A 24482-nucleotide genomic window follows, 5' to 3' on the forward strand; every position below is an offset into this window, starting at 1 on the left:
AAACGTGGGTATGATTCCTGGGTTGGGAAAAAACTACATGTAGTAGTTTATATTATTTCTGAATTTCATTCATAGAAAGGAATTTTCAACATATTTGTTAGAAAAAGTTGGTGCTAGTCTGGTGAGATTGAGAGTTTCTGCTGTAGCAGCCCCAATTTCCTCTTTCCAAAGAGATCCAGTGCAAGTGAGCTTCTGCACTTCCCAGTGTCCCGCTTCATTACTTTTGAAACACATTCAGCTTTTCAAGTAGCTGAATAATTCTCTTTAACTAATATGAGTTATTTTGGTTGCTCCTTAGCTCTTATGTGAGCTACCAAAATAATGGATATTTTTTTCATCTACTTTATCCCTTCTTTTTAAACTTACCTCTCCCAGCCTTATGCGTGGGAGGATGCGTGCTTACAAACCTCCAAGTACAAGATTTTGTTTTTCTATTGAAAATTATTTGTAGTGAAGTTTTTCTTCTGGCCGTGGTTCTTATTTTGGAAAACCCTTTTCACAGGCTCAAAATGGCAAGGCCATCTCTTGGTTATTGTTCCCAAGAAATGGTTTTCAACCACTAGATTGCTTTCTGCACATGGGTTTCTTTTTTATTCCCTGGTACAAGACAATTCTGGTGGCTTCAGGAGAAAAGCTTGACTGCGTGACAGGTGGGTGCTCTGTGAACAGTTCCTGTTTGCCTGATGGACCCGGAGCCAGTGTGTGGGCCCACCTGGGGGCACCCTACAAGGAGCACATAGAGGGCGAGACTGCGGCGGGGGGGTGTTGTCCCCCGCTACTTCGAAGAGAACAGGGTTCGCAGCAGCATCAGCAGTATCTCAGCAGGGCAGCCAGGGAGCCGGAGCCCAGGGGAAGCTTAACGGAGCAGACACACATGGGCTGTGGGCTGTAGACTAGCGCAGCAGAGTCCGAGAGAGCCATTGAGGCCCTTGTCACTCCGTCCGAGGATTGACACCGTGTGCGGCACCTGGGAACTTAATAAGAAGCACAGTCCTCACTCCCGACCCGCACATCTAAACCGAGGTGTGGACAAGATCCTGACGCAACTCCTGTGCACTTTACAGTTTAGGAGCCCTGCTGCTCTAATCAGACCACAGCACAGACACTGCTTCCTCCAGGAAGTCTTCCTGGTACTCCCTTCACCACCCCGGCACTCTGTCACCTGCATCTCATCTGTGTCCTCACTGGCCTTCTTGCTGCAGGTCTGCATGTCCCTTCCTCAGAGGGAGTGCTAACCCAGATCATTCTGTGCTCACCTTGCACACGACCTGACTCAGAGCATATTCCAATCAGAAGGCCCACTACTGGGCCAATGAACCAATGAATGGGCAGGTGATCAATGAGACAGAAATATAAGCCTGAAATTCATGGAAGGCTAGGTGTTTATTTTTGCTGCTTCTCAGACAAGCTCCTCAAGGTAAAAACAAAACACACAGTTTCAATAGCATAGATTTTAAACGTTCAACCTCATACCATGGCATTTCAGGTTTCCAGAGCACTTTGGTTCAGGCACTTTTGTACCCAGAGGCACAGAGAATTTCCCAGACTGGAAGGGAGTGACTTACTCTCATGGGGGTGCGGTTGTCAGCTGCCTGATGAGGTACGGAAGAACAGCAGATGACATCAGGTCAAGGCCAAACGCACAGCCCACCCTGCCTTTCATGAGCTGATCGTCCGCTTGGGGTGTGGTCAGGCCCTCTGCTGCACCTGCCCCCCTGAGGAGCCCCTACAGCGGAAGGTGGGCAGGGAAGGGGAGGGAGCATGTTAGACTTGGCTCTGTGTCAGCATCTTTGGTGTAAGGAAACATCCCAGGCCCAGGGACGGCCGGAGAAAAAGGGCAGCCAATACTGAGTGGGGCTGACAATCTTTGGTGAGTCCCAGCTGCCCGTGTTCTCCCTGCTTCCTATCAGCAGGAAGTTGATGGGCATTTTTGTCAAGCAAATGCTGAAATCTCTGCTTCGCCCACCGCCTTTCTAGTGAGCTCTACTCTGAGGCCAAGGCTGCCGCGCCATCAGGGCCCATCTGGGAGGCAAGCCCATTCATGCCGCTCGGCTCTTGAGCAGCAGACGGAAAACATCCGCAGGAAGCAGGCCGTTTCGTCTGCACTGCTTTCCCTCCATCAGTCACTGGCCTAATGAGATATGCTTGCACTTGGCTCCTTTTTTTTTTCTTTCCTTTTCACTCAAGGACCCTAATGCGCTCCACAGACATGAGCTCATGCAATCTCCATGGGGAGGCAGGAGCATTTGTTCTGTGGCACTCCTGGGTCAGCTTTTGCCAGCTGACTCTCTATTTCATGAGATGGTTAGATAACATCACCAACTCAATGGATGTGAATCTGAACAGACTCTGGGAGATAGTGAAGGAAGGGGAGCCTGGCGAGCTGCAGTCCACAGGGTCGCAAAGAGGCGGACACGCCTTTGCGATAGGATGACAACAGGATGCCCCCTGGCCGGGGAGACCTAAGAATATACGCATGACCGACACCCCCTTTCAGGGTACATCTCACTGATGTCTTCCATCAGGACCGCACCCCTGTGTGTTCAGAGGTGACACGTCATCCCGATGCTGCCAGGGGTTGGAGGCTTAGCCGAGAACAGCTGTTTCTCTCCACAGGGGGATAAAAGGTTTCAGTGTCAATCAGTGAGGGACAGCATGCAATCCAGGGACACATGTCCTGTGGCCTCTCTTGTGCTTTGGGGCAGCAGTGTTTCCAGTTTGTGGCTCTGGTGGAAAAGACCTCCCACCTGACCCCCCACAGCTATTTTGAAACATAACCCTGCGTTAGGAGGAACTTGGAGCCAGTATAGCTTTGGGGTGTTCAGAAGGCAGGTTCTCTGCCTGGCGGCAGCAGGAAATTTAAAGAGTCCCCAGTGTCCCTCCACAGGACAGTCCAGTGAGGACTATCCATCCTTCAGCCCTCTGGCTGGGGCCCTGAGAAAGGCAGGCCTTGTTTCCCCCTCCCCGTTGAACCAACTTTTAGAGGGTCTGCTCCTGGGGAGACGTTCACACTGATGATTTACAAGCTGAGAAGGCACACTGGTTTAAATAACAGTCATCACCAACTTAAAGAGAGAAAAAAAGGTACACTTGTTCTCAAGAAGGAGTTCATTAGTGGCTCCACTAAGGAGGTGACTTCACACTCCCACAAGAGGATCAATTTGCAGCTGGCGGGATGATTTCTGACTTTTAGGAAAAAAAAATCTCCCCAGCTCAGGGAGGATTAGGGGTAGCAGCCTCAGCCCCAGTCGCTCCCCCTTCCCACCTCCTAACCTGGCAAAGGGTGAAGCTTCAGGTGGCTCCCTGGGCACAGACCTGGGCTCAGCCCCCTGCCCTCAACCCCGCCTGGCCTCCTGCTGCAGCCGAGGGAAGGGCAGCACCCTGCCCCCTGGTGACTGGTCAGCCCTGTGCACTTGGATTGGGCTCCAGGCAGAGCCCCTGTCTGCCCTGCCACCGGAGAGCCTCAGCTCTGCAACCCCTAGGGAAAGGAGCAAGATGGGCAGGGAGGCGCACCCATGGATGGAATCAACGTACCAGCCTCTCATTGCCTTTTCTGTGCCAAGTCTGCTCAGCTCTCTGCAGATGTCCCAAGTGTGAGCTGCTTCTCCTAACATCTGGCACTGGCTTTGAAATCTACAGGTTGAAATCTCAGGGACTCAACTTTTGAAATAAGTAAGTATAATTGTAAATTTTTTTATCTATATGAAATACAAGTGGACATATATATATCACACACAGGCGTGTTATTTTGAATATTACCGCACACATCCCAGGAATCCAGACCTTGGCCCACCAACTTGTGTGTGATTCTGCTGTCCTGCATGATCGAGAAGTCCTGTCAGACTCCGGGCACTCTCCCGCCTGCGTCTGGATCCCGGGAGCTGGGTGCAGGCCTGTCACACGTGGCTTGTCTTCTGGGCCAGGGCGCGGTCCACTGGCAGTGTGAGCCTGACGGAACCATCCTTCTCCCAGCCCCTCCGGATCTTGGTGAGTCTGCGGCCGACGCACGGCAGGAGAAACAGGCCTTTGGCCAGGATGACAACGCAGGGCACCAGGAGGGTGAGGGTGAAGGTCGGCGGCAGGAAGAACTTGTAGCGGCTCTCCTCGAAGGCGCGCGTCCAGCCGTAGGTGAGCGTGTGCAGCGTGCTCAGGACCAGAGCCACGAAGCCCAGGGTGGACTGCGGGGGAAAAGAAGGCTGCCGTAAGGGGGCGCATGGACACAGTGATCCCGCCAATGACAGAGGGCAAAGACGCAGGGTGGCTTTAGTGGGGGTCTGGGTTCAAATTCCAGCACCATCGCTCACTGTCTGCATGATCTTATTACTACCAAAACTCTCTGAACCTCAGTTTTCCCAACAGAAAAATGGGAACAATGCTCGTATGCCAATGTGTGTAAGAACCGATCGATTCGTAAGGATTCAATACAACAACAATGCTTTTCCCCAAACTGTATTATTCATACCTCCAGTGGCTGCCAAAGGACTTAAGATGGAATTAAATTCAAAGAAGTTTAAAAACACGTTAGCGGTTTTGTGTATATATTCATACATGTAGAGTAATAAGTGTCTGCTGGCATATCAAAATCATAATTTCACAGATAATATTTGGCACAAGATAGGGCCAGGAAAAAAACAAGTGGATTTTAAGTTGATTTAAAGATAAACACAGGGACTTCCCTGGTGGTCCAGTGGTTAAGAATCTGCCTTGAAATGCAGGGGACACCGGATCGATCCCTGGCTGGGGAGCTGAGATCTCACGTGCCGTTGGGTGGGGTATGGCCAAAAAAAAGAAAAGATAAAATAAAACACAATGGAAAAAGTTCCCTTGGCGCCAACAGTGAAGATGGCTCTCAGGGGCCTCTAGGCTAGGTGTCTTCACACTGTATACAAAGCCCATAGCACCACAAAGATGCTGTCTGTGGGTACTGGTCCCTTACTTCCTGCCCGTGCTCTGAGCTACAAACACCCCAGGCACAAACCCTACCAGGGTTACATTCCTGCCTGGAAGGAGACAAGTGATGCTGAGGAGATCAAGACCATCACAAATCCAAATGGACACGGTCCAGGCCATCTTAACAGCAGAGCATCCCACCCTTGAGCCAGGTGTGGGCTTTTGTGGGTCAGTTCCAGCCGCGAGCAGCTCATCACCCCAAGTGCTATACAAACGTGACTTTCTATGGGGACCATGATGTGAAAATAGTCAAGAAGTGCTGATCTGTAACTCCAGCCTCTGGGGATCTTTTTGCAGGTAGGGTTTCTTGCAAACTACATATGACGCCTTCCAGATTTACTGTTGGTGCTAGTCTCAACTGACACCGTGACCCTCGGCAAGTCGCTTCATTAGCCTCAGAGAGAAGGAAGTGATTACAAATGCTGAAGTCAGAATTGTGGGGAAAGTGCTGTATCGATGCAGCATTCTGCAGCCCCCAGACCTGGCAGGCTACAGTGCAGAGCAGAGGGCACCTAGGGTTAGGGCTTTGTAGAGGCTGGGGAGGAGGGCACGGAGCGCTGAGTCTGGTGGGAGAGACCTGTGTTCACCTGTGTTCATAAGGAATATGCACTGACCCATCAAGCGATGAACACATATGCACTTTCTCCAAGGAGACACTGCAAGGGTCTAATTGAAATGTGGCGGCTTGATGGTACCTGAGGGTGCTTTTTACAGGTTGGCTTTGAGCTTTCCACAGAGAAGCTGTAATTGGCCTCCTGGATTTCCTTCCAGCCCAGCTTGTCAGCATCAATCCAGGGGCTTGGCTGAGAGATGCTGTCTTGTTTGCAGTGCCCTCAGACACGGCTCTAAGTGGGTCTGATTTTACTACGGTACCTCATGCTTACTCCTCCCTGGCGTGGGCGGCGCTTTGCTTATACCGGCTCCAGTGTAAACCCAAGATGGTGAACCTCAGAGACTGGTTCAGAAGACTTGCTTGTAATGCTTTCACTAAAAATAGTAATAATAAATATATTCTAATGGCTATACATACAAGTTCATAACTAGGTTCGCAAGTATAACGTTTTAACCCTAAGTAAAATACTAGCTGGGCTCCCCTGGAGGCTCAGTGGTAAAGAACCCACTTGCCAGTGTAGGAGACATGGGTGTGACCCTGATGGAGGAAGGTCCCACATGCCTCAGAGCAACTATGCTCGTACACAACAATTACTGAGCCTGTGTTCTAGAGCCCAGGAGCCGCAACTACTAAGCTCGATCCCTGGGTGGGGAAGATCCCCTGGATCTTGCCTGGGAAAATCCCATGGGATCTTGCCTGGGAAAATCCCATGGACAGAGGAGCCTGGAAGGCTACAGTCCATGGGGTCACAAAGAGTTGGACAGGACTTAGTGACTGAACAAGAAAAAAAATACTAGCTGCCAAAAGATCCCATCTCTATTCTTCCTTAGCCAGCTCTGGTTCTTCTTGGCTTTGTGACCACTTCAAGGATCTTTTTGTCACATCCTTGACAACTTCTTGGCTCAGTAGAGCCTGTTGGGAGAGACCACGGTTAGCGCTGTGCTACCCACAGCTACTTCAGGTGTCACATGAAAAGGCTGGCCCCCAAATGGGAAGCTTCTTGACTGTGAGTCACATGTAACCAGAGTCACTTCCAGGCCTGTCAAGAATTTCAAATCTCCTAGCAACTTCTGAACCACACAAGCTTTTTCTAAGTTCTGATCTATTGATAATGAAGACTCGGGTTAAAGAAGTTCCCAGCATTGAGAAAATATTTGGGATTAATATCCAGAATATATAGAGAACTCTTGAACTCAACAACAACAAAAACAAACAGCCTAATTCAAAAATAGGTAAAGGACTTGAACAGAAATTTCTCCAAAGAAGATACATGAATGGTCAGTAAACACATGAAGAGATGCCCAACATCAGGAAAATGCAAATCAAAACCACTCCCCATCCATTAGGAGGGCTATTATTAAAAACAAAACAAAACAAGAAAAGCGTTGGTGAGGATGTGGAGAAGTTGGAACACTTGCTGCTAGTGGGAGTGGAAAGAGTGCGGCTACAACAGAAGATGGTACGGTGATCCCTCAGTGAATTCAGAAACAGTCACCATGTGCTCTGGCAATTCCACTTCTGGTATATATCCCAAGTAGCTGAAAGTAGGGTCTGGAAGAGTGCTAACTACAAGCACAGAGTCCTCACTACTAGACCACAGAGTAATTCTCCATCAGGAATAAATCTTCAACTGCCCTTCCAACCACCCCGATATTTCCCAAACAACTTCCAAGTCCCAAAATACTGCTATCCTCACTCAGATGAACTCACTGGGTTTTGCTGAGATGGCTGGGGTGTGCCTTTTCACAGCTGGAGACTGTTTTCAAATCTGGCTGCATAGTAACATCACTTGGGGAGCTTGGGGAAACATCTTAATGCCCAAGCGCCAGTCCTAGGAATTCAGATGAAATTGGTTTGGGATGGGGCTCAGACACTGGTAGCTTTTACAAGCTCAGCAGGGATGCTGTTTGCAGACAGGACTAAGAATCACCAGTCTGGGAGACTTTCCTCACCTGAGACCGTCTAGCCCCAGGCTGAGACGTCTTCTTGGCCCCTCTGCTCAGGCTATTTGATGCGGGTGGAGCCGGTCCTCTCTGTTCCTTTGACAGAGACCTACCCAGGGCCTGAATGGGCTCACACTCTGCTCTGTGATGCCTTCGCAGATGCTGCAGCGGTGAGAATCCACCCTGGCCCAGGAGCGAGTCCTGGCAGCCCCAGTGAGGCCTAAACACCCCCCTTGGAGACATGTCCTGGGGCTCCCGTGTTTCGCCCATGCTCCCACTGTCCCTGGCCCTGATCTGGAGAGTGATGGACTGTGCAGGGCAAACAAGACAGGCCCTGGGAGACAACAAAGACCTGCTCCCCTTCAGACACCCTCTTCCCTCCACCATCCAGAATCCCACAGTGACGGATGGCGGGAGGGCCCATGGCTCTCAGGGAGGGCTGACAGCCAAAGCCCGGCCAATGACAAAGGGCCTTTTGACCTTCCAATCCCAACGAGAAGCCTGGATGACTCCGGCAAGTTTGTTTCCCTAAAACTCACTCTCCTTGGGAACAATTTAAAAATCCCAGAACAACCAAAGGGAGGCATGGTCTTGCGGCAATTAATGACTCCCACAACAAGCTAAGGCCATTTCTATTAGATGTACGCTTGTTAGTGAGAAAGAAACCACCAGGGTGTTGCTGGCTCCCGCCAGCGCCCAGTTACTGTCGTGGGAGGGGCTTGGACCTTTGCTCACAAGGCTGGGATCAGAGCAGGCCTCCGCTATTATCTCAGGCAAGTGGCTAGAGGGGCAAGGCCACAGGAAGCCCCTCTAACTATGGGGCAGAGCTGAGGTGCTAAGAGCTGAACCCTAGTTCCTCTTCCAGTTGAGCTGCACTGACCTGGTATTCTGCAATCTGACCATGTTTAACTGGCTTAATTAGAAGCAGCTGGCACAGCCCAAAACAACAGCAACAAAAACATCCAAACAAAACCCCAAATTAAAAACTTTGAAAACAGCGTCAGGAACGTACGCACAGGCCAACTTGTTGCATCCACACACTGTTCTGATGGCTCGTAGCTCAGTAAATCATTACAGACCCAGGGGTCAGGCCAGGCCCACTGGGAACCACGTTGTCTCCACAGTCAGTTTCTAGGCCGTGGTGACAGTCATTCTTGGCTGGGGAAGGAAATGTGGTCGGGGTACTCCTCGTTATAAAGCAGTGCGTACCTTACGGAGAAGCTCATGTCAAAAACTATACAGCCACCATTGGATGCCTTTGTCATGCACCATACACGTCCTCAACACAGATTCTCCCAATGACTGCAGGAGGCGGACACAGACAATCAGGACACAGTCAGGATGCTCGGATAGGCTAGGAAACTGTCTAGTGGTGCAGGGCTGGTAAGTAGTGGTCTTGGGACTGAAACCCAGGTCTGCTGGCTCCACCAGCTCAGAGACTGTCACACACCGCATGGCATGCACTCAAGTCACTCAAAGAGCTTATGGGTTCTAGAGCCAACCCATAGGTCGGGGTAGTCCTGGGTATCTGCACTTCTCCAAGAACTCTGTGACTTCTAACTTTTTGATGTCAGCTCACCATAAGAATCGCATTTTCATTACCGCCCAGTACACAATGACATCTATCCACATATGTATCTATAATTACTGAACTGATACAACTGAAAAAAAAGATGTCTGTGCTTAGAACATGTGAAGTGCCCTGACATTGTGGAAGACATTCTACTCTATTTCATATTTAAAAACCTTGTTGTAGACCAAAACTTGACTTCATGACCCATCAATGAGTGTCCACTGCAGTTTGCAAACCTGCCTTGGACCATTCTAAGGCCCTCAGGGGAGTCTCTTGGCCTCCCCTGAGTGCTGAGTGACTCAACTGTTTAGTCTTTTCCTGCTTCCTACTGGGCTCAGAAATGGGCAGTTGGTGGCTTCGTGATCATGGAAATGTGGCCACATGCCCCGAGAATAATGGCGAATCACTTTGTATGTGTGTTTTACACATAATCTTGCACAGTGAGTCACAGCACCCCTGGCGGGAATTCACTCCACTCCACAAGAGTGTAAGGTAAGGCTTAGGGAGCGCACATGATCTGCCCATGGTTCCAGAGCTGGAACAACTGTTCCTTCTCCATGTCAGCCCTTGGGAGATGAAGCATTTGAGGACAGAATGTGGGCACTGGATTTCCACAAGTAAAACCCTGCCTTTCCACCCCTCTCTCGGCCTTCCACCCCCCTCTTCCTGCAGCATCAGCAGGACTTTCCTATTTGTATTTCAACTCTTCAGTATGTAAAGCAGAGCGGCTGCTGAGGTCCCTGTCAGCTTTTGCTAACAAAACCAAATCCCCCGGCTTTCTCTGGCAGCAGGAGCCGGGGCTTGTAATCTACGGCTGCTTAAGGAAGCAACTTTCTGGTGAGGGGAGCGAACTGCAGTCTGTTTTAATTGTGGATAAACCATGCACCCTGGCAGACTCCAGGCAGGAACTGGAAAATCCCAGATTTGGGTGTTTGACACATGAGGATTAGTGGCAGATAAATAAAATTCTTTTTTCCCCTCTTTTGCCAGCATGTCGTCAGGCCTGAGCATTCCTCCAGAGACCTTCCAAGATGAGCAGAGCTAGTGACAGTCAGAAACTGACATATAAAACACTGCAACTCTGTCTTGTTCTAGGCTGTGCATGCGTCCCCAGTTAGGAACAATTAACTTGGATTACATAAGAGTACCGCGCCATTGGCGTCCCTGTTGGAATCTCATGCTGTGTCCTTGCTGCACAGAGAAGATATGCAACAGATGTTTGTTGGCAGTGGGGGTGGGAGTGATAGCTGTTCCCTGCCCCGATACCACGTGCATGTTAGAAGCCGGTATTAATCAGCGCTCCTCACTGGAGTGGGTGAGCTAGCGTGTCAGTACCGGGGGCTGACCACGTGCTCTGTATAGAGAACAGTGGGCGATGCCAGAGGAATGCAAATGTCCCTTCCCAGTTGTCCTTAAAATTAAAACATGGCAATGCCTGGCTTTAGAGGATGAAACAGCAACCCACTCCAGCATTCTTGCCTGGGAAATCCCATGGACATGGGAGCCTGGGGGGCTACAGTCCACGGGGTCACAGAGAGTCAGACACGACTGAGCATCTGGGCGTGTGCACACGTGCATGCTTGGCTTGTCCACAGGTCTAGCACAGTGCTGGGTGCAGAGCGTGTTCAGTAAACACCGAGAGAATAAATGCATGAAGAACCTTCGCCACTAGTAGCAGATTCCTTAAGTGTTCTGTAGAGTGTAGATAGCTGTTATGTGGGTGGTGGTGGGGGGAAGTGGGGTAGGGAGGGTGCTACGACTCAAATAAGTCGGCTGAACAGGGTTTGCTTGTGGTAGACATTAATTTGATGTGCCAAAGTGCATTGTGACCAACTCAGGGGCAGCGAATCTTTTCCCAGATGTATTTGACCCCACATGTCCTTTTTCATAGAGCGGTGTTCTTTGGGAAATGCTGTGGTTTATTTCTTATAAATTGGAGACCCTCATGCCCACCTCCTATCCACTGTGCATGACTCAAGAGGTCAAAGGGAATAACAGGGCCCGGTTGAGCAGAGGGTGCTGGGTGGGCCGCTAGATTCACTCCAGGGCTCGCTGACTCCCTGGCCAGATCAGCGACATGTCCAGTGACTCCATGTTATGGGATTTTGTTTCAGAAGCCCAAGAATTGCAGAAACTGAGAATGTGTAGTCCAGGGTTCAACGTTCTGCCATCTGGTTTTTTCACGTGCCTAAATCTGGCTTCCCCAGATGTGGTGAAGATGAGCTGGTCCCAGGCAGCCCCTTTCTCAGGAGACCTGGGTGAACCTGCCAGGCTCCCGGGACACCGGACTGAGTGGTTCTGTTCACAGATTATGAAAACCGAGGCAGCATGTGGATGGGAAGGTGCCTGCGTGGGAGAGGCAGGGCCCAGGCTCCCTTACCTGCACAAAGCTGAACTCCCTCCAGTTGAGTGAGTTCGCGATGGACGGCAGTGAGGTGACAGCCAGCAGGGACAGCATGCCGAGGGCCAGCACTCCCAGGGACACGTAGATCTCCATCCGCCACACTTCCTCCTCATTCCAGAGGTGACTCTTATTGGTCAAGACCTGGTACAGATGGAAGGAAAACCATGAGCACTGTGGCCAAGGTCGATGCCCTGGGATTTGGGCCAGTGAGGAATTTGGGATGGATTCCACAATTTGGAATTTGTTACTGAAACACAGTAACAACCAACATTTCTACTTTCCACCTCATGTAATGTGTGTCTAGCTCTGTTTGAAGCGCTTTGCAAGTATCAGCTCACCTGATCCTTAGAACGACCCTGTGAGGGAGAGTTCATTACTGTCCCCGTTTTTCAGATGAGGGAAACGAGGCACAGAGATCAAGTTACCTTGCTGTGGTCACACACACCTCAGGAGATGGCAGAGCTGAGCTTAGGAGCCAGGCAGCGGGCTCCGAAGACATGGCTCCCTCCGTACGACTTTCACAAATTTGCCTGGGGCCAGTCAACCAGAGCAGCCACAAGAGCCAAGAGTAAGGAGCCAGAGAATTTGATAAGACACGAAGAACCTCCAAACATGACCATCTCCCAAGGTTTTTGGGTGCCCAGGTCCCCCAGGGGAGGGAGGAGCTCTCCGAGCTCAGAATCCCATCAGCTGGGCGGGCTGCTGCCCCTGCGGCCCACCTCCCCTCCCAGCCTGTCTCACCGGACCCTTGGTCCCCCAAGCTGCCCCCATCACTGGTTCATACTCCAGACACACACAGACACCAAACCCCTCAACATTTCCTAACTAGCCCCCAGCTCCCATCTTCCCACCCAGCTCCTCATTTCTGTCTGAGGAATATAGCTTTGACTCAATTGTGGAGTCCCATACCGAGGTCACAGGTGTGAGGCCTTTGATGCAGAGCCCAGATCCAAGGTCACCTCTGGAACTGACTGAGCCTCACTGTAACCATTGCCAAAACCCGCCCTGATCCTTACTGGCCAGATTCCTGACTCCAAATTAGGCAAAAATGCCCCTCGTCCCAACGCTGCCCCCCTGGTACTTACCCTATTGCGCCCAAACCAATCACCTGATGCCACCCTTCCAGCAGGAATTTTCTTTGTCTTGAGACCATAAAAACTGGCTACCAATCCGTGGAAAGCATCAGCTCTCCCTTGAGCTGACCAGCTGTTCTAACAGCGTCCCATCCTCTCTCCCTGGCCTGTCAGGGGGTTGGCCCACTGTGCTCACCGCCCCACACTACCTCAACTCTTTGTTCTTAATAAACTCACTCCCATCTGAAATGCCCTGTGTCTGGAAGTTCTTTTCCAACCTGCGCTCGGACTGCCGTGACATCAACCACTCACCAAGCAGACCCATGATCACTTAAGAAGCACCTACTGTGCCAACATCCACTGGATCATCAAAAAGCAAGAGCGTTCCAGAAAAACATCTACTTCTGCTTTATTGACTGCACCAAAGCCTTTGACTGTGTGGATCACAACAAACTGGAAAATTCTTACAGAGATGGGAATACCAGACCACCTGACCTGCCTCCTGAAAACTCTGTATGCAAGTCAAGCAGCAAGAGTTAGAACTGTACATGGAACAACAGACTGGTTCCAAATCAGGAAAGGAGTATGTCAAGGCTGTATACTGTCACCCTGCTTATTTAACTTCTATGCAGAGTACATCATGAGAAACGCTGGGCTGGATGAAGCACAAGGTGGAATCAAGATTGCTGGGAGAAATATCAATAACCTCAGATATGCAGATGACACCACCCTTATGGCAGAAAGCAAAGAAGAAGTAAACAGCCTCTTGATGAAAGTGAAAGAGGAGAGTGAAAAAGTTAGCTTGGAGCTCAACATTCAGAAAACTAAGATCATGGCATCTGGTCCCATCACTTCATGGCAAATAGATGGGGAAACAATGGAAACAGTGACAGACTTTATTTTCTTGGGCTCCAAAATTACTGTAGATGGTGATTGCAGCCATGAAATTAAAAGAGGCTACTCCTTGGAAGAAAGGCTATGACCAGTCTAGACAGCATATTAAAAAGTGGAGACGTTACATTGCCAACGAACGTCCATCTAGTCAAAGCTATGGTTTTTCCAGTGGTCATGTATGGATGTGAGAGTTGGACCATAAAGAAGGCTGAGTGCCAAAAAATTGATGCTTTTGTACTGTGGTGTTGGAGAAGACTCTTGAAAGTCCCTTAGACAGCAAAGAGATCGAACCAGTCCATCCTAAAGGAAATCAACCCTGAATATTCATTGGAAGGACCGATGCTGAAGCTGAAACTCCAATATTCTGGCCATCTGATGTGAAGAACTGACTCATTTGAAAAGACTCTGATGCTGGGAAAGATTGAGGGCAGGAGGAGAAGAGGATGACAGAGGATGAGATGATTGGATGGCATCACTGACTCAACGGACATGTTTTGAGTAAGCTCTGGGAGTTGGTGATGGACAGGGAAGCCTCGCGTGCTGCAGTCCATGGGGTCACAAAGAGTCAGACACGACTGAGCGACTGATCTGAACTGAACTGATCTGTGTGCTAGGCCCTGGGCCACAGACAGCAAAGACACCCGCCCTCATAGAGTGCCGGATCACCCATTGAGCCCCAGGGATGCACCACTGACGAGCCACTGCGGGCCCAGAGGTGTCCACTCCCTTCCTCCCCATGGGGAGTGCCCTTGCACCTGAGCCCCCTCCAAGCCGGGCTGACAGATCCTCCTATTAAAAATATCATTTCCCAACCAGACCAGGTAGCAGAGTTCCCGGAGGTCAAGGTGTTCTCTCAGAACACTGGGAAATGCTGGTGCTTCAGTTCTACCCACAGGACAAGGAACAGCATTTCCCTTAAGAAACATGACCAGGCTTTAGCAGGCACGTCTCTGCATCGCAAAACAGAGTCAGTCAGGTTTTTGAGAAACTATTTCAGCAGAGGGAAAAAAATAACCCCAGTGCAGCTAGAAGATGTAATAATAAAAATGAGTCTAGTGGGCTGAGCAAAAATGGTTGAAAAGCTTATGAGAAAAAGTTGAAAGAAACTGAGCCAATGCCATCTATTGAGTACTTTTCCTGCCATTTGTGAAAAACATGGACTCTGTTCTATTTCAGGGCAGGCTGGCTCTCGCTGGCGTCATTAAGCCACAAAAGGACCAGGAGTCTGCAGACCCAGATTCTCACCCTGACCACGAGTCCGGGGAAACTCGGGGCACCTCCAGCTCTGGGCCCCCGTTTCTCCACTGACAGAGCAGGAAGAGCTCGTGTCTGCAATCCCAGAATTCTGCTCCCTCACCAAACAAATGTCATCACTAGCTAGGGAAGGCGGGGCCGGATGTTACCCTGAAGGGGGCTGGGAGGTCTCCCTCCCACCTGAGCCTGGTGGAGGCTTACTCACACCTTCCCAGGACTAATGACTGCTGCTTGTAAGTCATCCCCATGTTCTGAGTTGTTTGCTCTTCAGATATACTTCATTAGTCACTCCCTCCTGCATTTTGGTAAGATTAGGCAGTTAATGTCACAAGAGTCTGGATGATGACACACACCACATTTGCTCGCAAAATGTCTGGTTTTTTCCCTAATATTTCCAGTCAGCAGTGATGCTGGGAAGGAGTTGGGTGAGGCAGGCGAGGGAGTTGCGGGTGGCGAGGAGCCTGTGTGAGCATCTGGATAGTAGGCCGTGGGGGTCTCCTCCAACCACAGCGCTGTTCTCAGGGCTCCCAGCGACCAGGGTCACACGCGGCTAACCGGGACATAGATACGATGGCTCTCCACTCCCCTAGGTATTCTCCCACGTTCAGAGCTAATCAAGCTGGCCGCCTTGACACGATGAGGACAGTGCGCATCAACAAGAGATGGAACGCTGGCATCCACGCCTGACATTTCCTTTCCCTGTAGGTTTCAGGTCAGAGGCAGAAGGGCTCAAGGACAGGAGACCAGAAGGCTCACCATGTCCCAGGAGTGGGTGGTGGTTGACAAGAGGGTGATGCTGACCTCCAGCCAAACCCGGAGAATATGGTAAGGCGGGAGAAGGGTCAGTCTAGGGCGCTGGTGAGAATGGCTTCGCTGTCCCAAGGCCTGGCTTCCAATACTGGCTCTGCTGCTGGCGGGCAGTCCTGAGATCCAGGCAGTCACTTTCCAGAGTACCGGCACCTCTCTCTGTTATTGCAAAGACTAAATGGATGATGCTTGTGAAGTGAGAAGCATGTGACTGGCACATAGTAGATGATTAATATAATAAATGGGTGGTGCTGTTGGTCTTAATGGCAGCTGGGAAGTTAGGCTAGTTCTTTCCCCAAGCTCTACCCAGACTTCTCTTGAGAGATTCCTGGTGTTAGCTTCATGGTGGCCAGGCTAACTGTCACTCAGTGAACATCCACTTGTGTTAGGAACCATGGACCTCAAGGGGTGGAAGACCCACCCAGTCATGGGAATCTAGGCTGGGCAGACATGTCGATGAGTGATTACACAGTAATGCAAAAGAAATATCATAGAGATGTGGCCCAAACACAACAGATTACAGAGGTGGGAATGGGGAATGGGAGAGTGGCTGGAGAGGCTTAATAGAGGTTGGGTTTTGAAGGAGGAATAGGAGTTTGTCAGACTCCCAAGGTGTCCCAGGTTGGGGTATCCAAGCTGGAGGAATGAGCTCTGCCCATTCAGAGAACAATGTGGGACCTGAGTGTGACGTGTCAAAGAAGCATTGGGGAGATGAGGCTGGGGACAGAGCCCAGATGCATTGTGAAGGGTCTGTCTTTATCCTGAGTCATCGAATGCTTTTCAGCAGTGACATGGTCACATGTGAGGTCTAGACGGTTCTCTCTGACAGCTTAGACTAGATTTGGGGTGAGGGGAAGGAGAAGACAGTGTGTGCATAAAACATTTTCTTTGATATTAATTTTGATCTTAAAATGTATTTCTAAGGCACCATACAAGTAAATCAGAAACCACTAATAAATGAAATGTGATCTACCATGGAAGTAAGTCAGAAAGTGCTAGTTACCGCTGGTAATACTGTTAATACTGTCGATAAACATGGTCTCAGAGGTCTTCTCTGCGGCTGGTATACAGCTGCGTCTCCAAATCTGTGGACTTGGGGTTAAAGGAAATCTGTGTTTCCTATGCCCAGACTAGCATGCTCCATCCCTCCAGTCGGGCAGCCAAGGTGGTGAGTGCCTGCCTCCTGCAGGCCCTGAGAGGGCAGCCCGAGGGCAGACTGGGAAAGTCACCGGTCACAAACCGCCCCCAGAGCCCTGCTGTTAGGGGCTGAATGCAGAACAACCTCAGATGCCCAGTCTTGGAGCCTGAGGGTATGGTTGACCCGCGGACTATCCAGTATCTGAACCTCCAGGTTCAGGCAACTCATCACTTCTTGGGTGTGCATCCTACTTCTGGGCTGCTCTGCTGTTAAACGCCAACCCCCCCCCCCTCGCCCCCAACCCCGACATACCCCCAGCAGCCCTGGCTCTGCCCTCCAGAGCACTGCAGAACAAGGTTCAGCCCCTTCGCCTGACTTTGCTATCTGTCTCTGATCCCATCCTGTGGGAGTGATGGTTGCCTGGCAACCTCCACTGGGGCCTGCAGCCTTACAGGGCTTTGAAACTCAGGGAAAATGACCTTGTACTTGCCCCTCTGTGCCTTGGTATTTGCATCATGGCAAAACTATATTAACATAATATCAAGAGCTGTGAGGACGTCCCTGGGGGCACAGTGGATAAGAATCTGCCTGCGAGACAGGGGCCATGGGTTTGATCCCTGGCCCAGTCGATTCCACATGCAGCAGGGCAAAGAAGCCCGTGTGCCGTAGCTCCTGAGCCCACACACTAGAGCCTGCAAGCTACCACTGAAGCCCATGAGCCCTAGGGTCCGGGAGAGACAGGTACTGAAAACGGAGCGCCTAGAGCCCGCGCATCGCAACTGCTGAGCCGCCCAGAGCATGTGCTCAGCAACTAGAGAAGCCACTGCAATGAGACGTCTGGACACGGCAACAAAGAGTAGGCCCTGCTTGCCTCACCTAGAGAAAGCCTAGGCGACAACAAAGACCCAGCACGGCCAAAAATAAATGAATGATCTAAAAACAAAGCCAGAAAGCGCCTTTGCAGGGTGGAGAACCTGGAGAGTGGCAGTCAGAGGGTGAGCAGGGGAGAACCTGGAGAGGGGCAGTCAGAGGTGAGCGGGGGAAGCGGCAGCCAGGGGTTTGCCTCGTGCTCTGGTGGGAAGGGGGCATCACCTTCTTCCCTACCCGCTGCCTGGAATACCTGCCACCCAGATCTGCCACCTCCTGGGCAGCAAGCACTGTGCCATACCCCAGGGAGCTATGCAGGACCTCCTGCCCGGGGGAGAATATCAGAGTGCATCAAAACCGCTAGCACTGGGGAAGACCTCCATCTCCACCGGGGTGCTGAGAACCGAAGAGGGGCTATGACTTGCTCAAGGCCAAGCTGTTTGTTCCCATCAGTGATGCTAGAGGACAAGAGTCCAGGGTTCTGGGCTGCAGGCCTGCAAGCCACCCCGTGCCAGCAAAGGGGAGGACGAGACTGTCTTACTTCATCCTGTGGCCTTAGGGCCTGGTAGAGTAGAACTCAGTGAATGAATGGGCTCTGGGATCACTTACTCAACTGGTAATTTGGACGTGTTTTCCCTGTAGAAATTACATGGGCATGAACTTGGATCTGGAAGAGAATGGCTGGATCTGCATCCCACCTCAGCCCCTTACTGGCTGTGTGACTTTGGCCAAGTAACTTAAACTCACCATGCCTCAGTTTTAGCACTTGTAAAACAAGGGTAGTACAGCATCTGCCTTATAGAGATAAAGGCTAAATGAATTCACGCTGGGTATGTAAAGCTCTTAGAATGCTACTTAGAACATTGTAAGCTCGTTTTAAAGACTGTGACCATTATTTTTCCCTTTTTTTTCTCGTTCCCAGCAGGTGTCTTGCTTTCACACCTGAAGTCTGGGTTCCAACTTTCTATAATGAAAGCCCAAGCCTACAGATGCAATGATGCCAGGTGTCCATGGGTGGAGAAGGACAAGGGCATTTGAGAAGCTGCGAGCAGGAACCCAAGTGAGTAGGGGCTGAGGTCTGTGGTTCCCAGGAAGCGGGCCCACCTTGCCCCACAGTCCTGCTCTGGGAAGAGGCCAGGCCTCTGAGCGGATGGCTGCATGGCAGAGGTACCTGGGGAGGGCAGAGCCTCCGTAGGACCCCTGCTTCCCAAGCAAGAACAAAACTGCAGCTGGAACCACGGGTAGAGGAGAAGGGTCTCATTGGATGACTTAAGTGTCCTGGAGTGCGTAGGAGCCACACACCAGGCCAGAGGCTGAGGGCTAGAGGTAGAATCAAGCAGGTTAGGGAAAATAAAGAAAAGCAGTGTTCCTTGCAGACCTGAGCTTTGGAGTCAGAATCAGGCCCTGTGAGTTTGTAAACCAGGAGGAAGCATCTGGGGGGCCTATTTCTGTGGATACAGGTGCCAGGGGAGGCTGCCTGTGGTGCTATCTGGCTTGGCCTGAAGGCCCGGCATTCCCACGAATCCTGATGGCAAACGAGCACCATCTGCCTTTCCTAAATGCATAATTAATGTGCCCACCCCTCCAAAAAAAACATATTTCTGCAGCCTTCCCCATCTCAGATGACAGTAACTCCATCCCCCTAGGTATTCAGGCTAAGAACCTGAGCATCTCATTTATCCCAAGTCTATTACAGCAATCCTGTGACTCAGGCTTCAAAAATATGCCTTCAGTACGTTCTTGCCCCTCTGCTGCCCCCACCCCATTCTAAGCCTCCCTCGCCTCTCGTCAGGGTTCCTGCATAGCCTCCTAACTGATCTCCCAGCATCTTCATCTGATCAAGTTAGAAGATCTCCTATCTTCTCCACCTGGCAGCAGAGTGAGCCAATTAAAACCCCAGATGGATCATCAGTCCTCTACTCAAAACCTTTCGTTGACTGAGAGTCTAAGGCCAAAGCCCTTCCTTGGCCTTCAAGGCCTCTCTGGTGTGGCTTCAGCCTCCCGGGTCTCACCCACCACTGCCTCCCTGGGCTCCACCAAGAGGTCCTCCTTGCTGTTCCTCAGAGGTGCCAGGTAGCTCCTCTCCTTCCAACCTGTGTTCACATGTCACCTACTCCAGCACTCCTACACCACCCTTTAAGGGTGCACCCCAGCCTTCTCCCCAGTTTTCTTTTCCTCCTTAGCAACAGGCACGTATGCTCAGCTGTGTCTCTTTGCGACCCCATGTATATAGCCTGCCAAGCCCCCTGTCCATGGGATTCTCCAGGCAAGAATACTGGAGTGGGGTGCCATTCCCTCCTCGAGGGGACCTTCCCAACCCAGGGATCGAACCCACATCTCCTGCATTGGCAGGCCGATTCTTTACAACTGTGCCACCTGAGAAGCCCTCCATAGTGATAACTACCTTCTAAATACCCTCTGTAACTTATAGCTACACTTTAAGTCTCCCTGACTTGGGCGCATAGAGACTTTGACGCTTTGTTCACCGATACTCAGAATCTCGGACAGCAGGGTGTGGACACGGCCCCGTCTGGCAGAATGGTGCTGTGTGCTCAGTCATGTCTGACACTTTCAACCCCCGCCAAGGTACTGAAGGCCCACTTTGAAGCTGGAGTACAAAGAATCACTGTAATAGACGTGGGATACCTAAGGTGGTCGAGGATGACACTGGGAACCTAGAGGGATGGGGCTGCCCTCAGCGTAGCCCAGCAGGCCCCTCTGTCCGTGGGATCCTCCAGGCAAGACCACTGGAGCGGGCTGCCATTCCCTCCTCCGGGGATCTTCCCAACCCAGGGATCAAACCCCCAACTCTTGCATCTCCTGCATTGGCAGGCAGATTCTCTACTGCTGTGCCACTGGGAAGAACTGGCAGATGACAAGTGGCGGGGTGTACCTAGGGCACAGCCGGCACCATGACTGGCAGGGGACGACTCAGGAGGGCCGTACCTGCTTGACGGCCAGGTTGACCAGGTCGTAGCGGTGGGAGCGGCGCAGCGGCAGGCAGAGACTGTAGATCGCGTGCAGGGCCGCGCAGAAGAAGCTGAGCAGGCCGATCTGCTTGCGGTGCTGCAGCCAGTGGTCCAGCCAGTCGGGGAAGCGCTGGTACTTGGTGCCGCGGCGCAACTGCAGGGCAGCTGCCAGCACGCCGGGCAGATACACCAGCGAGAGCAGCACGTAGGCCACGCAGGGCAGGGTCGTGTTGACCACGAACACGGGGAGCTTGTAGAACTTGTTCTTGCCCTCCTGCACATAGGGCTCCAGCACGTCGCGGACAAAGTTGTAGGCGTAGAAGAAGATGAAGAGCCCCAGGGCCAGGAGGGCGGGCACCTTCCAGCCTGGGAAGAGGCGCAGGGGCATGGCCTCCACCTCCCGGGCTGAGGCCAGGGACCCCATGTCCACAGGGGTGAAGCCCATGGCCCGCACCATCTCCAAAACAGTGTGCTTGGCTTCCGGCCGGTCACTGCAGATGGGCACCTGTGGGGAGAGAGGTGGGAGGCGTCAGATGGGGTCCCTGGGTGGGGCCTCAGAGAGCCTCCTGGCCAAACTCCTCTCTATGTAGCCGAGGAAACTGAGGCCCAGCGAGCTGCCAGGTCAGGTACAGCTGGAGCAGAAGGTGGCCCTGACTCCCAGCCCAGAGGCCTATTCCTCGGCACCCTGTGGTCTGCCGGTCTCTGACCCAGCAATGCCCACTACTCAAGGATAATGGCCAACACTCATTCAACGGTGAGCATCTCACCCAGCTCACAGCCATCAGCACCCACAAGCAGAACGCCCATCTAGGCAGCCCCCAGGAGCCCTTGGAAGACGCACCTCGAGGACTCTGGCCTGCCCTGGGGGCTGCTCAGCAGCTGGGCTTTGCATGTGGCCCAGAACGTGCTGCTGTGGCTGCGGCTGCATCCCTCAGGCCACACGTGTCCTCTCTGACCACGTCCTCTTGCCCTTGTAGCTCTCAGCCAACACACGAGGTGTTCCACAAGCCAGCCCCCGCCTTGCAGCCCTCTGCTCCCCTCTGTGAGCCCCCAGGCAGGTCCGCTGGTGTCCTCTGACCCCAAGCACTCCATGGGTCTTGCTGACGCTGCTGTGGTCACCCGCTCTACCCACACTGACTCGGGACCTACCGTGTGCCAGGCTTAACACGTGTGATCCCTCAGCGTTGCCACAAGCCTGAAAGTAGGCACTATTATCACATTTTTCAGGGGAGGAAACTGAAGTATGGGGACATCATTCTCACCTCTGTGCCTCAGAAGGAACGCGTTTCTGTGCCTGATTGCATGAGGCAGGGCCAAGGCCAAAGCTGACCTCAAAGGCTTCCCCAGCCAGCTGCTGGTTCTGCTCCCTCCAGGCCCTGCTAGTCTACATTCAGCCACTGTCCCTTGTCTGTCCACATATGAGAGTCCCAAGATGCAGGCTGTAAAGAGGACCCTCCAGTTAGAGGGGCTGGGGACCCGTGGGCTCACCCACAGCCTGGCACGGAGTTGGCAGAGGAGCCGTCTGAGCTGGACTCATTGGAAGAGGGCATCATACTCATGTGGAGCCTGGCATCCTTCCTCCAGGAAACTGCAGGTGGCCTCTTGACATTAAAAACCATCTTGTCTTGGTTACAGCCTCTCTTGCCAACAGCTGTATGTAGCAGTGGCTGTTTTCTGGAGCCATTTCCCACTTCCAGAAAAACCTGCTGTTGACTACTCTGAGAAATCTCCTCAGTTCTGGGAAGCCCTTGGAATAAACGGGATGAAGTTTGGGACCTGCCTGCTTCCTCAGGATCTGCAACAGGTTCTTCTTTCTAAGTCCAACCCTAAAAGCAAAATCTCTCTTCTTCTTGACTCCAGATAGTAAAAAGAAAGCCATCAACCTTTTCCTCCTTACCTTCTTGGAAATCAAATTACCCTAGAAGAACATGGAGTTCTGGTTCAAACCCCAGCTCACCAAGCTTTGGGACCCGGTGTAAGTGAACCCATTAACGACTCTGCACCACACGTCCCTACTCTGTGGAGTGGGACTTTGCAGTCCTGTGAGACGAGCTGAGATAAGGTACACGAAGAGCCTGGTACTCCAAGGGGCTTCAGGGACAGTTAGCCACTTACATTTTTTAGGATGGCTGGCATTCTTCCAGCACTTACCTGCCGATTTCCATCCCTCGGACCAGACTGCAGGGTCCAGGCAGAGATGACATTGAAGGCCTTGACCACTGCGCAGGTGGGGAAAAGGGAGGCCAGGTACTCAGCATTGGACTCATGGTGCTGAAGGTGCTCCCACTCCGTGGGATTGCTCACGTCCACCAGGATCTTGCCAGCCAGCTGGTCACTGAGGCCACACAGTGTGGAGTAGTGTTCCCGGAACATAGCCATGAAGATGACCTCCGGGGAGCCCACCGCCTCCTCCTGGAAAGTCACTCGCGCCGCTGAGGGAAACAGCCCAGCCACGCGTTTGGGGTTGCGGCTCCCCACCACCACACTGAAGCCAGAGCCCAGCAGGCGGCTGGCCAGGGAGCGGGCAAAGTCCCCGCTGCCCAGGATGCCCACTTTGGGAGCCTCACTGGGGGCCTCAGCAAGGCTGCCATCACTGTCCACCAGCTGGTGGCTGATGAGCGGCTTGTCCATCTTTCCTGATGTCCCGGTGGCTAGAAGAGAAAACAGGAAGTTGGTCAGCGGAGGGCTTGTGGACTGCCCCTCCTACCAGCTCCCTCTCTTGTCCAAATAACTGCATGATGGCCCAACATCCACCCAACAGGCCTTTCAGTGTTAACATGTGCCAGCATGGGGCCACAAGCTGAGTAAGTCCCAGCCCCTTCCTCAGGAGCTCACAGATTCCAGAAAAGCAGAGGGAAGGACCTCTGCGTTCCACTCTGTCCTTCGTCCTGAATTATTTCCTTGGTACAAATTTGTGAGAGCGAGCGTGCTGAGAAAGAAGGGTATGGAATTTCTATGATCAATGCTATGCATGTCTTTTCAAAACTATTATGCAATAGTCAGTGTTACTATCCAGGAGTGACCCCAACCTCAGCATCATTGGGTTTATCGGATTACCAGGAAGGGTAGATGATATGTTCCTATGCTTATTTACATTCTGCACTTTGGAATGGTATCTCTGATGCTCTTCCTTAAGTGAGCAGCTTAAAGGTAGCGACCTCATCTTATTTGACTGTGGATCTCACCATTTATCACAAGGCCTGGCCCAGAGCTGGTATTCAGTGCTTACTGAACAAATGAACAAACACCCGAATGCTACTCTCTGAGGGTAGGACTGGAGTGGGACTTGACAGGGGATGGGACCTAAGACTGGGCCCCTGAACTTGGGCTACAAATTTACAGTAAACTTGGGTGGGAAAGTTATTTGTTTTAATTGTCACCAACTTCTAACTGTAAGTTGCTATTTTCTTCGGTATGAACGTAAGCAGCAGCACAGTGGTATTGGCCTATCTGCAGCTTTGTTACCAATAACGACCAATGTAACATCACACGTTTAATTGTGAAAGAGCTCTCCAAATATGATTTAAAGTCATCATTAATTTAAAATTATGGTAGATAGGACACTAAATACATAAAGCAAATATTAATATACCCAAAGGGAAAATAGCAACCACAAGAGTAGGGGACTTCACTATCCCACTTTCAATAATGGATGGATCAGACAAAAACAAAGTCAGCAATGGAAACATTGAACTTGAACTATACTTTAGACCAAATGAACCCAACAAATATATAGAGAACATTCTATCCAACAGCAGCACAATAGACATTCTCCTCATACGTCACAGAACATCCTCCAGGACTGAGCATATGTTAGGTCATAAAACACATCTTAACAATCTTAAAAAGCTGAAAATCACATCAAGTATTTTTCTGACCACAATGGTATGAAACTAGAAATCAATAATAGGAGAAAAATTAGAAATTTCACAAATATGTGAAATTAACATACTCCTGAATGACCAATGAGTTAAAGAAGAAATCAAAAGAGAAATTA

At 51.3% G+C, this 24482-nt stretch overlaps 1 protein-coding gene across 2 annotated transcripts in view; it reads right to left on the bottom strand.

Moving 5' to 3' along the window:
* Nucleotides 1–1341: 1341 nt before the first annotated feature.
* Nucleotides 1342–24482, bottom strand: part of STEAP3 (STEAP3 metalloreductase) — a 47201-nt gene continuing 24060 nt past the window's right edge. For both annotated transcript variants that reach the window (XM_065931402.1, XM_065931403.1), the window contains exons 2-5: nt 22637–23136; nt 20463–20990; nt 11460–11624; nt 1342–4178 (exon numbers count right to left, since the gene is read on the bottom strand). In XM_065931402.1, the coding sequence (XP_065787474.1) occupies nt 3897–4178; nt 11460–11624; nt 20463–20990; nt 22637–23116 (1455 nt within the window). In that variant the 5' untranslated portion in view covers nt 23117–23136 and the 3' untranslated portion in view covers nt 1342–3896. The remainder of the gene's footprint in view (nt 4179–11459; nt 11625–20462; nt 20991–22636; nt 23137–24482) is intronic.

The sequence above is a fragment of the Muntiacus reevesi genome, chromosome 3, assembly GCF_963930625.1.
Source record: "Muntiacus reevesi chromosome 3, mMunRee1.1, whole genome shotgun sequence".
NCBI lineage: Eukaryota > Metazoa > Chordata > Mammalia > Artiodactyla > Cervidae > Muntiacus > Muntiacus reevesi.